The sequence below is a fragment of the Aptenodytes forsteri genome, unplaced genomic scaffold, assembly GCF_000699145.1.
Source record: "Aptenodytes forsteri isolate BGI_AS27 unplaced genomic scaffold, ASM69914v1 Scaffold155, whole genome shotgun sequence".
Taxonomy (NCBI): Eukaryota; Metazoa; Chordata; class Aves; order Sphenisciformes; family Spheniscidae; genus Aptenodytes; species Aptenodytes forsteri.
The window spans coordinates 5,504,269-5,518,238 of record NW_008794446.1 but is presented as its reverse complement, the minus strand read 5'-3'; the positions used below and the strand labels follow the sequence as shown (position 1 = coordinate 5,518,238).

The window sequence follows — 13,970 nt, the reverse complement described above, 5'->3', positions numbered from 1 at the left end:
GTCTTTTCAACTTCCAAGGAATATTTCATTTTATGCTGAGAGAGGAAGATAAGTTACAATCATGAAATTGTAGAGCGATATCGAGTTGAGCATCAGTAGTCTAGGGAGATTTTGTATCCGGTATATTTTCTTTCAGTGAAGAAGGGGGTTTTTTCATGTAATGTGAAACCCCTTCCCACCCCTTTTTTTGGCTTGCCTTGGTTTTGGAAGCAGTACAGAGAAGACAGTTTTTTCTGGAAAAAGAGACCATGGAATTCACTTATTTGCTGCTTCCCCCCTCCCCCTTCTTTAAAGTAAATTCCATGGCAAATTAGAAATTATATATGGATTCCAATATTTTTGAAAGTCCAAATGAAACTTGGTGGCATGCTAAACTTCAGAGGAGCTTAAGACAGAGACAAACAAGATTTGAAAACCACAAGCCAGCACACCTGTGAATTTACTAGAGCACAGTGATCTGTCTGCTCTTGTCCTCTTCTTATCTTGAATTTAGCTTTACAAAGCTTAATTTACATGAACGGCATGGAAGCCAAGATATAAAGGGGTTTTTTTCAAGAGTACTAAATAGAAGAAAAAAACTATTCAAGCAATGTTAAAGGCATACAATTAAACATCACAAGAGCTTAAGGCTGTTTGTCATGGCTTTATAAAAAAGTAGTGTGGGATCTGGGACTTTTCATACTTTTTTTAATAGTAAGGCCCACGGAAAGAAGCCAGACTGAAATACTGTGTTAGGCTATACCAAGTTAGCATTATTTCACATTTCTGTGTTTGCTGCCTTTGTGTTGATGGTAAGGTAAATAATTTTAATAAGAATTCCAAATGTTTATTAACACTGTGCATATGCACTGACATCAGGCTGTGACTGGGCAGATGTCATTGTGTTTGTTAATTACATCATAGAATCATAGAATCATTAAGGTTGGAAAAGACCTCTAAGATCATCGAGTCCAACCGTCGACCCAACCCCACCGTGTCCACTAAACCATGTCCCTAAGCGCCTTATCTACATGTCTTTTAAATATTTCCAGGGATGGGGACTCAACCACTTCCCTGGGCAGCCTGTTCCAATGTTTAACCACAATGTAATTTATTACATTTAACCACAATGACATCTAAAATGTCTTGAGAATGTAATTATATATAATAAGGAAAGCTGCATTAGAAGTGCACAAGGATGCAAATGTTAGTTCTTGGCAAAGAAAAGAGGAACACTTTTTTTTGAGGAGCGAAGTTAGTCCCCTAATCTTGGACATGCCAATGCAGGTCAATTAGAATTTTTAATACTATTGCAACAGGACTCACACTGACATTTTAATCGCTCCAGAATTATGAATCAGTGAATCCTTACTGGTGAGAGGAAGGAATACAAAGCTGTCTGAACTTGTGGCATTGCCATGTAGTGAAACCAAACTGGCATTTTCCATGGTTTGTTTGTTTTTTTCTTATGATAGTCATAACTTAAAAGTTATATGCAAAATCTTTCCATTGTAATGTGCCAAGTAATAAACCCAGCAGTCACAAAGCTTATCCTGGAAATTTCATTAGATCTATTACATCCAAAAATAGAAGTATTTATAAATAACAAAATATTTATAAATAACAAAGTTCAGTTCTGTTCATCACTTGAAAACCCTGCCTGATTTTTTGAGTACTTTGCAATATGAGCTCTTTTTAATTACAAAGAAAGCAAATTTAAATAAAAGTATTATTTCAAGAGTTTTCTAACACAGTTTCAGTGTAAGTTCCTGAGCTACTGAGTGGGATAAATCAAAACTAATAAATCTGAAGGTCTAACTGAGGATATTTAGACTGTAATTTACCATTAGAATAAAAGCTTTATTTTATTAAGAATGCTGTGCATGTTGTATGTGATATTTCCAACCAGTTATCAGGTTGAGGCAAGCATTGCTAATACTGCTGACAAGTTATGCTATTAAAGATGGGCTGTGCTTCCTGTTGCATGCATTACACTGACACTATACTTTCTCTCCTTTCCTTTTCTCCTGTGCCATGCTTGCTGTGTAGCAAATGGAATCTCTTGCAGTAAGTTGAAGTTCTTTCATATTCTTTGTCCATCTGTAGATGGACCAATACATCCCAGTTTTACTGTTTTACTTCTAAGCATGTTTTCCTTTTTCGTTATAGTTTTCCTGTAGAATACGTGGTTCTACATGCAGTGTCTAAAATAATTTACTAAGGTGTGTTTTGTGAAATCTAAAAATACTGTGCCAAAATTCTGACACCTTCATATGCTGTTTTAAATGGTCATTTACATAACTTTTTAAAAATCAAGCCTTTGAATGGATATAATATGCTGGAGTGGAAGATAAAATTTTTTGCTATTTTAAAATTCATAATTTTCAAATTGCCCTAACGAAAAACTGAATTTATAGTTGACAGTTATGTTTCAAATTGCTTTTGTTTATATGTTGATGAATAGTTTCACCACTATTGGTTTCTAATACTTTTTCAGGAAGAACAAAAATTGAGCTGCTTGATATAATAACTAAATACTGAGTGAGTCAAACTTGAGTCTTCAGTTTGACTTTAGTTTGTCTTCGTTCAGGTTAGCAGCCAGAAGGGTGAAACTGAATTATTGTTCTCCAAGGACTAAAACAAATTGTGTTACATGCCAAGCTCTCATGAGATTTTTATTTTTTTTAATTATGTTATGCCGTGTCCTGTTTTTCCATTAATTTTTAACTCCCTGACAACTTGAAGTATATGTGTGTTTAACTGCTACGTGGTGTTGCCAGTTGTCCAAAATTTGAATAGAATGAATCTGATCCCTACTGGAGAACCTCGGGCTGTGTCCCTACTGGTGAACTAAACAGGACCAGGCAGCAAGCATGTGTCCACGGGCTGGCGTTAGGGGTGAACGGTTAGTACCTTCCCTGGCTGGGGCGCCAGCCAGCCCCTGACATGCCCGAGCATGGTTCGAGAGAGTACAGAAGCCAGAGCCACGTCCAGGAGGTTGTATCTAAACAGTCACTCTATTTTGGGAGGAGAAAGGTTAGCCACAGAGATGCAAGCTTGGCAGTGCTCTGTGGCCTCAATTACAGAGAATAGCCTCTGGGCAGGTTTATTTAACAGGCAGCATCCCTTATGTCCTACCTTTTCCTTCTGTTGGCCACTGATAGGTTTTGTCCCTGCCCACAAGTCAGTTCTGTCCTAGCAGGTCGCACATCCGTTCCCTCCCTTTTTTCCCCACCGCGGATCTGCTGGGCCTTTCTTCAGCTCCTGTGGGTCTTTGCGGTTGTATCAGGTCTGGTGGGATTCCTCCCCTCCACTGGGGAGGGAATGCTCTGACCCTGCTTGCCAGTAACAAACCTTAAACATACCGACTCAGATACTAGAAAGAGTTTATCCACCCACAACAGCACAGAGGTCAGACCAGGCAAATTTGCAGTGCTGAACTCTGCTGCTGTGGCAGACCAACACTGAGGTGTGAGTAGCCCTGTCAGCCTGGCCTTCAGCAGGATGAACCCTGCCAGGTTGGCGCCCGCTGGCTTGGTGCTCTCCCCCTGCTCCCACTCTCCTCCATAAACCTCCTTCGGAAGAAGGCTGGCTCTGCGTCGTTTTGGCAGTGCCATTGGCTGACTGTTCATGGCTGGGTAGGTGGTGTCCACCCTTCCCTGACAAACAAAGCTGAAATTTGCCGAAGAACCTTTCTTTTGACCTCAGCCTTTCAGCCTTGTCTAGCTGGTACAGAAATTTTGGGAACTGGAACACTAAGGATATGGTTCTAATTTTGGCTTATTAATAAAAACCCTGGCGCTTATATATTGAACCATATGTAAACAAACACTTCAGTCAAATTAATGTTTATGATGTTTTTAAAGTACTTTTTATTAGTATTTGTGCTGGCAACTGACCACAATTCAGCAAACAGTTGAAGTACGTGCTGGTAGCTAAGCATGTATGAAGTGCTTTAAGGAAGCAAAGTCATTAATGGCATCTTCTTCTTTTCTGCCATGTTTGGCATGAAACTCTGCTCTAGTTCCTCCAAGCAAATGGAAAGATCACCCTTGGTCACTGTGTCTGTAAGAGAAGACAAATCAAATATGGTTTGAAGTCTGTAAGGCTTTCCTGCCACAGGGTCAAGAGGCTCCTGACTACTTGCAGAATTTTCACCTCTTCCATAATTTGCCAAAGATTAAATATTCCTCCCTTCCCCACCATGATCCAGCTGTGGAACTATGAGATTCCCCCTCCTGACAGACACATGGATACCAGGACCATGAGCATATTAACTTGACTTCTCTGGCAGATGCGCCCATTGCATGTTACTTCAATGTGTCTGACACCTTTTCTGTGGTGCTGCTCATTACACTGGAAGAAACAAGTTAATATTCATAGAACAGTATCTACTTAATCTGGGAGAATAAATTGTAAAAGTTAGATGTCCTCTTACACATGAAACTCCGTCCATCTGTTGTATGGCTCCTTTAAGAGAGTGGAAAATCCATGAGCTGAGGTTTAAGTTGCAGAGCTGGCATTTCCTCCTTCCCGTTCCTGGCTGGATTTATTGCCACTCTTCCTCTCCCCTCAGAGAAGCAGGCAGGAGCTTTGACCCTCTTGGAGAACTGTTTCACTGCTTCTCTCTTGGATTTCCATCCTCTCAGAAGAGGTCTTTGACCATTTCTGAAGTTTTAGAGTTTTATGTTCTATGCAGCAAAGTAATTTCCCCCATATTCTGCCTCTGCTTTCCAGCTGCAAACTGGAGACAGTGAAGCTAACCTAGATAAACTGCTTTGAGATTGATGCTGACGTGTGCTACATGAGCGCTAGCCATCATAATTTTGATTCTCAATGTCATGTATGTCATGTATGACTTACTGCAGAAGAAAGAACATTACTTGTTTTCTGAAATAGTATATGATCATACTTCAGTAAAACAATGGGTTTTTTTGAGAACTGAACTATCTCAATGTGTTTTATTAGTTATTGAAAAATATCCCAACCCACTGGTCTGTACTAATTATTTCTTCTCCTTCAAATCTTTCCTTAGCAATTGGAACTGTGTCAGAGATTATATAAACTGCATTTCCAGCTGCTGTTGCTTTTTCAGTCCTACTGTAAACTTATCGGACAAGTGCATGAAGTCAGTTCCATGCCAGAGGTATGTAACAAGCTACAAAGTCTTACACAGAAAATACTACTTTATTTTCATGTTCTTACTTTTCTTTCTATGGACCTATACCAAAGATGACACTATTTCACCCTGAATATAAGTCTGCAGACAAAACCCTTCAATATGCCAGCATCTGCATTAAAATATAGTCAAGATGCTGTATTTTTTGTAATTGACTGTACTTTCAGAGACTGGGATCTTTTATACATTCAGTGTTCAAAAGTAATTTCAGTCAGTGGTAACAAACTAGAATGATGTATGAAATCTTAACTTCACTCACACACTTTACGTGTAGGGAGGGCTCACACTGTGTGAACATCTGCAAGTGATTTATTTTTATTTTAATTTTAAGTGAGGCCTTAATTTTTAGGGAAAATGAGCTGCCTTCACACATAAAGAAAATATCCTTTACCTAGATCATGACTGATTTTATCTGAACTTTGTGGAGACATTTAGACCAGGAGTACTTGTTAGCATGACAATAACAAAATAATTTGGTAAATTAATCTTAATATGGATGCAAAGTTAAGGTTTTTGCTGGAATAATGTATTGTAATTTCCAGCCATATAAACTGCCTCTGTTGCATGTGCATTATACTAGAAACATCTGCAGCAGTTTTTGACAAACAGCTATTAAATGGTTTTGCATCCATCCTCTCATACCTGAGCAAGCAAAGGTGTGTAGTGTAGAACTACGTTATATTTTGACTGCAAGTGTACTGCCTGATCTTGTTCTCTGGATAAACAAATCAAAATCAGTTTAATGTTTCCGAAGAGTATTAAATCTATTTTTAAAATATTATTAACTAAATACCTTAGTGTCATAGGTCTTTTTAATTCTGTGGTTTTTACAAGCTTTCTTGTTTAAATGTTTTTGACACAGCACACTATCACTTTTGACCCAAATAGCTTTCTTTTTTTAGATAAATCTATGTATCTTACTTCAAAAAACACTTCACAAGAGTCAAGTTTATTTTCAGGAGTTGCATAAAATATGTAATACTTTGAAAGATCTTTGAGGTGATCACTTTAAGTTGAATGATCATCATTTAAGGAAAGATAGTAAAATAACTTACCATTCCATAGATATTTTTCTCCTGATAAGGTGTATATGTTTTAAACTATTAAGGGGTAGAAGTTACTGTACTTTGCTTGTAGCTGTAAAACAAAATTTCAAGCTCTAAAATGTATTTTATTACAGATTCTAGTAGTTTACAGATTCTCTATAAATGGAAATGGTTTGTTTTGTCAGATGTGCTGTAGCAGTACAAGGAGTTTGAATACTTATTGTATCTTAAGGAACTGTGCTGAAGGCTGGCTCATGATGTGACTGGGCTGTTCACTTTTAAGAGAAGATAGGACAGCAGGCATCTAGTCTTAGAGCAGTCTAAATTTTAGAAGTATTTTGTGTTTCTTATAAGAGGATTGATTTCTGTAACTGTATTTCACAGTTACGATTTTGTTAGGTTGTTATAAATAATGCAGCCTGTAGAACTGGGGAACAATAATATGAGGAATAGCTGTTTCACCATAAAATTCACATATTTTGCTAGGGCCATAAGCTATTATGTAAAGAAAGTTCCATTGTTAGTTCATGTGACAGTGGTTATTTTTAGCATGTATGAGCATGAAAAGGCAGATCTTTAGAAAGGAACTGTTCACTTACGAATTATTTATGAGTCTTGTGCCATATTAACTTTTCAGCCTGACAAAGGGTTATGCAATTCCTGTCCATCTGTTAATCATATCGGATCCTGCATGTGTTTTGTAAATAATAACAACATCATTGATAGGAGAAGTATATGTTTCCTTAAACTTTTTCACTGTGATGTGAAAAAAGTAGCAGGGGTAAAAAATAAAAGACTGTTTAGATGTGCTCTTGCATTTTAGCAAGCCAAAAATACAGCATAGGGTTAAAGGAAGCACAAAGCTTAAAAATCTGTAGTTTGTGTTTTCCCTATATCGTAGAGAGCAGAGAGATCAAGAAACGTCCTTGTGTTGAAATGGGGTCTTTTCCATAATGTGTACATTCAATGTAGTAGTAAGAAGGGACTTGAAATACCTAGTCCCTTTGGTGCCTATGGAGAATGAAAATACCCATCTCTCGTCTTTCTCCTTGGAACAGCTGTTAAATATGTCAAGAGAACTGAGTGAGTTGAAGAAAAATCTTAAGGATGCTACTGCTGCAATCGCAGCTGAGCCTCTGACGACAGAATCTGAACCCACATTCAATTCTACGGAAGCAGCTATTCAGTCCATGCTGGAGTGTTTGAAAAACAATGAACTTGTTAAAGCCATCCGACAAATAAGAGAATGCAGGCAAGTTTTGCCACACGGCTCATATTAGTCTTTCATGTTAATAGAATAGCATGCGTTTATTATCTTTGTAACTTTATACTAAAATGTAATGTGCCGAGTCAGCATAATTAATTAGTATGTTTCAACAAGGTGCATGGGGGCATTGATATTACTAACTTTTGCAGGGGTGTGCCACAAGTAACACTATCAAATCAGTAATACAAACATGTATGCTTGCGACAATGAAGATGTTTAATTACATTGCGTAGATCAAAAGTACTTCTGTGAGGCTTTTAAGAATCTTTTTATAGAGCTAATTCCTTACAGGCGTATGTCACTGGCATCAGCTAACATTCAGCCCAGTTTCACTTTCACTTATTTGAATGAGTTTTCTTAAGCTTTTTTTTTTAGATAATAGGAATTGCGCTTTTATGTGATTTCTGTGCCTGATACCAGAGTCTGAGTAACAAATGAGTAGCATAAAACAGTGAGTTGCTTTTGGCTTATAAGCGTGTGCCAGTCAGTTCTCCTTTTAGAGATCTCTATCAATCACCTAGTTTCCATCCGTGCTAATAAACCCATAATGATACACACATTCTTTTCCTGTTTGATTGCAGGATTTTGTGGCCCAATGATATCTTTGGAAGTAGCTCTGACGATGAAGTCCAGACACTACTGAACATTTACTTCCGGCACCAAACCTTGGGTCAGACGGGCACCTATGCACTGGTGGGCTCCAACCAGAGCCTGACTGAAATCTGTACCAAATTAATGGAACTGAATATAGAGATCCGCGACATGATTCGCAGAGCTCAGAGTTACCGGGTCATCAATACTTTTCTTCCAGACTCCAGCATTTCCGGCACAAGTCTCTGACAGGACTCTTGTGTCCTCTTGCAAGCTGGGAGTGCTGCCCTGTTGGAGTGAGGTGGCTCAATGTCTTCTCAGCCTTACAAAGGTTTGGTCAAACTGTACTCACTCTTGTTACATTTAGGATTTCTTCTAAAAAGATATGGGCTGAACTTCAAATGTGTAGCAATACTGTAAGGACAAAGGTAGCGTAGAGCATCCGGGACAACATCCTTTGTTCTCTGTTGCACAAAAATCAGTTAGCATTTCACTGAGCAACTGCAACTCACTACTGAAGAAGTGACTTCCATTGCATACCAAAGCCTACTACACTGAACAATACTTCCTTTATAGCAAATTAATTTTAGGTTGGCAAAAGTGCAATGTTTCCTTCACAAAATAATATTTTTTTGTTAAAAAAAAACAAAACAAAACAAAACTTGTACATTTTTTCCTTTTTTCTCTTATTTGGTTGAGTGAAAGATGGGCAGAATGAAGCTGGCCACAGAATCTTGCAAACTTGTTGGTCAAAAGCTGAGAGCCTGTGTATATGAAACAAATTGTAAATGGACTACAGTTTAATGTACACTGTAATTTGAATATGATTACTGTATCTTAAAACAACAAGCTGCTATGAAGTACATTTCCTAATGTTACTAGGCTACTGTCTCTGAAGGTACTGGATCATATTGCAGAGGTCTGTTCTTAGGCCCCCAAGCATCATGAATGGTCTTGGTAGATTTTCTTTTTTTTTTAAAGGACCTTGGCTGCTTTTTACTAGAGGGTTGCTTTTATGAATATATTTATACTATTAAAGGATGGTTGATCTAATTTAACTTGCCATTTTGTAGGAGAAAGTTCCATCACAGAGTCAAATCTTTTGAACTGTTATGCATGCATATTTTATTTAATATGAATTTTGAGTATAAAAAGTAAAAATATTAACGTGAAATGCAAGTTCTCATGATAGGTTTCTTTAAAGAGATGTCTTATTTTATTTGTAATGTATATAAGTCATACCTGTATGGTTTTTTCTTACATTTAACTGCTGTCCAGTGTTAAATGTATGCATGTAAATCTGTTGCACATCTGAGACACTTTTATTCTGACAACTATGTAACTTATTCACTCTGTAAATACACTTACCGTTTTTGTGAAGTAACTTTGGTTGATATTTGGATCAGTACATCCATTTAACTAAAATATAAAAGTCATATATAATCACAATGGAGTATGTGCTGCTTGTGAAGACTGTGTTCTTGTCTGAATCTATATTGTTGAGGATGGTATCCATGATCAGCAGCCCCCAAAAGACACCTTTTTCATCATTTATGGTGTTCATTACACTAAAAGAAACCAGTGAGAAATGTAAGGATTTTTTTGTTAGTCTGTAGTTACAACTCAACCAGGAAGAGTACGTTGGCTAAAACAGTTTCAAAATTGAAAAAAAAAAATCCAAAATGGAGCTGAAGGTTTGTTTCTGTTAAAAACATCAGTAACGGCCCTATTCATTCCAGCGTTGGGTTTCAGTGGGGTTTTTTTCTCATGCTAAAGGTAAAAGTAAAGCTGTCCAGCCTGCGGTATCAGCCTCAGCTCTGAGAAGCCAGTAAAGCCCTCTCCCTTTCACCCCTTTTTCATTTTCAAAATGCTTGCACAATTTTACCTCCACTTTGAAGGTCAGCCATGAGATCAGATCAGGTTTCTCAGGCCTTTATCCAGTCGGGTCTTGAAAACATTCAAGGATGGAGAGCGCAACAGCCTCCCTGGACAACCTGTTCCACTTGACTGTCCTCATGGTGGAAAAACTTTTCCTTTATCCAGTCTGAACCCATCTTGTTTTATCTTATGCATGTTGTCTCTCATCCCCCTACCATGAGCCACATTGAAGGGCCTGGCTCCATCTTTCTTCAATAACCATAACCTGGCAGGCTACTGTTAGATCCCCCTGTTCCTTCAACATCTCACAGAGCAGGTGCTCCAGCCCTGTGACCAGCTTGGTGGCCTCCACTGAACTCCTTACAGTTGATCAACATCTTTCTCATATAGAGAGCCCAAAACCAGATACAGTAATCTAGATGTGGTCTAGTGAGTGCTGAGTAAAGGGGGACAATTGCTTCCCCTGCTCCACTGGCTCCGCTGCTGTTCGTACAGCCCAGGATGTTGTTGCCGCCCTTTGCTGCCAGGGCCCGCTGCTAGCTCCACACCCAGCTCACTGCCGACCAAACCCCAAGGGCACTTTCCGATGAGCTGCCCCCCAGCCAGGCAGTCCCCTGCCTGTGTTACTGCAAAGGGTTCTCTCCATCCAGGGGTAGAAATTTCCTCTTGTCCCTGCTGCGTATCACAAGGCTCCTGTCGGCCCATCCCTCCAGTCGGCTGAGGTGTCTCCAAATGGCCGCACTGCCCTCAGCTGTATTGCCTGGTCCCCCCAGTTCGGTGTCACCTGCAAACTTGACAAGTACACTCTGTTGCCTCTTCCAGGTCACTGGTAAAGATGTTGAACAGGACAGGTCCCAGGACAGACCACCTGCTGTACGCCACTCATTACTGTTCTGCAGGTAGAGTACAATGCATTAACCACTACCTTGAGCAACTTGATTCAATTGGTCCTCCACTGAGTATGAAGACCTCCAGAGGTTCCTTCCACCCTGGAGTATTCTGTGATTCCTCACAGATACAACAAAACCCATGATGTAACCGTCTAGCTTTCTTAGCATCATTTGTAAACTTCAGATAGAGTAGAAACCAGTATATTCCCAACAAAGCCTCACACTTCAGTGTCCTAGGACTTCACCCAGGACAACACAAACTGCAGTAATGCCCCACTGTGCTTCTACACCACCAGTAGTTTAATTAGGATTCCTCTGACTGCACTTTGTCTCCATGAAAGCACATTAGGTTACTCCCTTCAGTTATATTTAAGCCACCTACCGTGAGATACCTTAACATGACTGGAAAGCTGCTGAGGCACAAGCCTGTACTTGAATTGGGGGCGGAGGGACTTGTTCTACCTCTTTTGGGACACGTTAAGTGTAGAGAATTTGTTACGCTTTGTCACAGATACCCTAGCTCAAAAGGTTTTTCCTCTCCGCACTTGGAAAACATGCAAAGCTTACACTTTTACCTTCATATCTTACAGACATAGTCTTCTGGCATATAGTCTTTGATTGTCAGGCTGCTGTGATTTTTTGTATACATTTGACAGAGGCAGTGGGAAGAGACACTTGCAGATGCATTTACCCCAGACTGTATGCTCCAGAACATGTGCATCTTCCACACTAGTTCAGTTTGAGTGACTGAAGGGGAAAAACCTTGCTATCACAGTTTTAATCTTAGCATTCCCTAAAGGCAGACTAAAAACAAAACCTGTTTTCTTTCGGAAGTCAAACAGGTTCTGTTTCCTTCCAGATATACTTTCCTCTTTCATCCGAGCAAGATGAAACTAAGGGGTAACAAACTAATGCAAACTTTTATTGAACTTTATTCACAGCATATATACAATGAAGTCACATACTTCATACAAAAGTCCTTATCCATTATCCAATGCCAGGTCAAAAGCCTAAAGTCAAAACATTGCAAGAGACTGACAAAGTGCAAATCAGAAGAGGGCACACGGATCAGACAATGTATTTGAAGCTGTAAGTGTTATCACAGGACAGCTTCTTGCCTTTGCAGCGGCCACAAAGTTCTTGGCGATGAGGTCTCTTGAGATCAATGTGTCTTTTCTTCTGAGGGCAGGAACAACGAGTCTTTGAACAGGTCTTAAGAAACGAGACATTTTATTAGTAGTAGATCAAAGGTGCTCACTCCATGTTAGGCTGACATTTAGTTTTCCTTAATCATAGCAACACATTTGGGCAGATACACTTAAAAGAGCTCTTGTGATAAAAACCCGGTTGAGTTAAGCTGTAAGAGCCTTCTCACCTAGAAGCACAAAACCCTACCCTAGGTGTAGCTAGGCATAACACTGTATGGACAGAAAACCGTTCATGTAAGCCATCTGCGGGAAGAGGGAGTCCTATCCCATTACACCTTTCCCAAATAACATTTCCTAGTACTTTGATGAAAACAAGTTCTCTTCCAGATAATGTCAGTATCGAATTCAGCAACTGTAAACTATTAGAGTATATGACAAACTCTGGCAGTCTTACCAGGATACAGAAATCTGTAACTTACCTGGCACTGGATTGCTTCCACCCGATAGGGATTGAAGCCCTTTTGACATTTGCGACAGAGCTGCTTGAAGTACACCTGAAAAAAAGCAAGCTCTCAGTTACTATAGAGGCTTACTCAGGGTGTTCAATAGAGGTACCTAAATTTGTGCCAAAACATCTAATTTGGCACAGATTTGGTGCCATTCTTACAAAACTCAGGAGCAAGAAATGACTTGTTAACTACCTTGTTGCTTCCAGAAATGCACCACACATAAGCACTCTCCCATCTGGTCTTGCAGTCTTTACAGTGGAAATAGCCATACTTCTGCTCCAAAAACTGCAGAGAGAAAGTTCACTGAGCAGCCTCCAGCACCACAAGGAGCACCCAGCCCAGCTTCCTCATTACACCACCTGTTTTCACAGGCAGGAGGCTCCACTGCTGCAAGGGAGACAGAGCTGCCCGGGAATTACCAACCCGGGACGGGGGAGTGTGCAGACCTGAGCGGGGAGCCAGGGTGAGGACCACTGCGCCTTTCCCCGCTCCAGAGCAGATTTCCCTCCGACCTGCTTCGTGGATCGGCCCCCACCCCTCTTGCCCAGAGCGGGCTGCACCAGGTCCCAGCCTCTCCTCAGGCCCCGGTGTCCCAGCGCTGCACACCTGGAAGGCAGCCCGCCGTCTGGGGGCTGCGGCCTCCTCCCGTGGTGTCTCTGCTGTCTCCTCACTCGGTAGAGCAGCCTCTGCCTGGCCCTCCTGCTGCTCTCTGCTACCATCCTCCGCCTTCTGCTCCTCGGGGGTCGTTTCAGATGCCTCTTCCTTCTCCTGGGGGCCAGTTGCCTCAGGCACCGTGAAGAGTCGGCGGTCCGGCACAGGTGAGTAGAGGGCAAGGTGCCCATGGGCGCGGAGGGCAGCGGGGCTAAGGGGGCAGCCAACAGGCAGCGTGCGCGGCCCCAGCGAGCACTGCACAGCGGCATCAGCCCGCAGGTTCACCTGCACGCCCACCTCCTTGGTGTTGGCCCGGCGCAGCCGCGGCGCCAGCCCAGGGCTCACCTGTGACAGCAGGGCCTGGAGCTGGGCCCGGCGGTAGCTGTCCAGGTAGTCAGAGGGCATGGGGGTGAGGGGACCCCCGAGGAAGGGGCTGATGCCGCTGCTCTTGCTCTGCTTCCAGCTGGGCTGCTTCACCGTTGGGTCTCTGCTGCAGCTTGGTGCGAGGCTGCCCCTGAAGCCCTGGTATGTGCTGAAGGGGGAATAGACAAAGCCCTCCATGATCACGGTCACAGAAAAGTCAGTCCCGGTTGTCCCCCTGCCCTGCCTTTATCTTATCTGGAGAGCTGCTGCTAATTGTTGCTAATTGATGGGGAAATTGGCCCCAGCCCGGTGGGGCTAGCTGGGGGGGGAGGGAGGGTGACTGCAAAGGGAGGGCTGCGGGCCTGCCCCCACCTCTGCCCCCAGAGCTGTTCCCTGGAGGCTGAGCTGAGACGGGAGCTGACGTGCTTCCCAGCAGGCGGCTGGGAAGCCTTGGACAGGCAGGCCGCGA

The 13,970-nt window shown here is 41.5% G+C and overlaps 2 protein-coding genes across 2 annotated transcripts in view; one reads left to right on the top strand and one right to left on the bottom strand.

The window, feature by feature from the left end:
• Positions 1–9,507, top strand: part of LOC103907945 (protein furry homolog) — a 187,804-nt gene extending 178,297 nt beyond the window's left edge. The window contains exons 59-62 of the mRNA XM_019474859.1: positions 2,029–2,046; positions 5,015–5,125; positions 7,263–7,456; positions 8,053–9,507. Coding sequence (XP_019330404.1) covers positions 2,029–2,046; positions 5,015–5,125; positions 7,263–7,456; positions 8,053–8,311 — 582 coding nt within the window. The 3' untranslated portion in view covers positions 8,312–9,507. The remainder of the gene's footprint in view (positions 1–2,028; positions 2,047–5,014; positions 5,126–7,262; positions 7,457–8,052) is intronic.
• Positions 9,508–11,898: 2,391 nt separating this feature from the next.
• On the bottom strand, positions 11,899–13,714 carry ZAR1L (zygote arrest 1-like). Its single transcript, XM_009290206.2, has 4 exons — positions 13,094–13,714; positions 12,680–12,772; positions 12,458–12,532; positions 11,899–12,042 (listed from the first exon to the last, which is right to left on the bottom strand). Exons 1-4 carry the CDS (start codon positions 13,697–13,699, stop codon positions 11,899–11,901), a joined length of 918 nt encoding a protein of 305 aa, XP_009288481.1. The 5' UTR covers positions 13,700–13,714.
• Between the last annotated feature and the right edge of the window lie 256 nt (positions 13,715–13,970).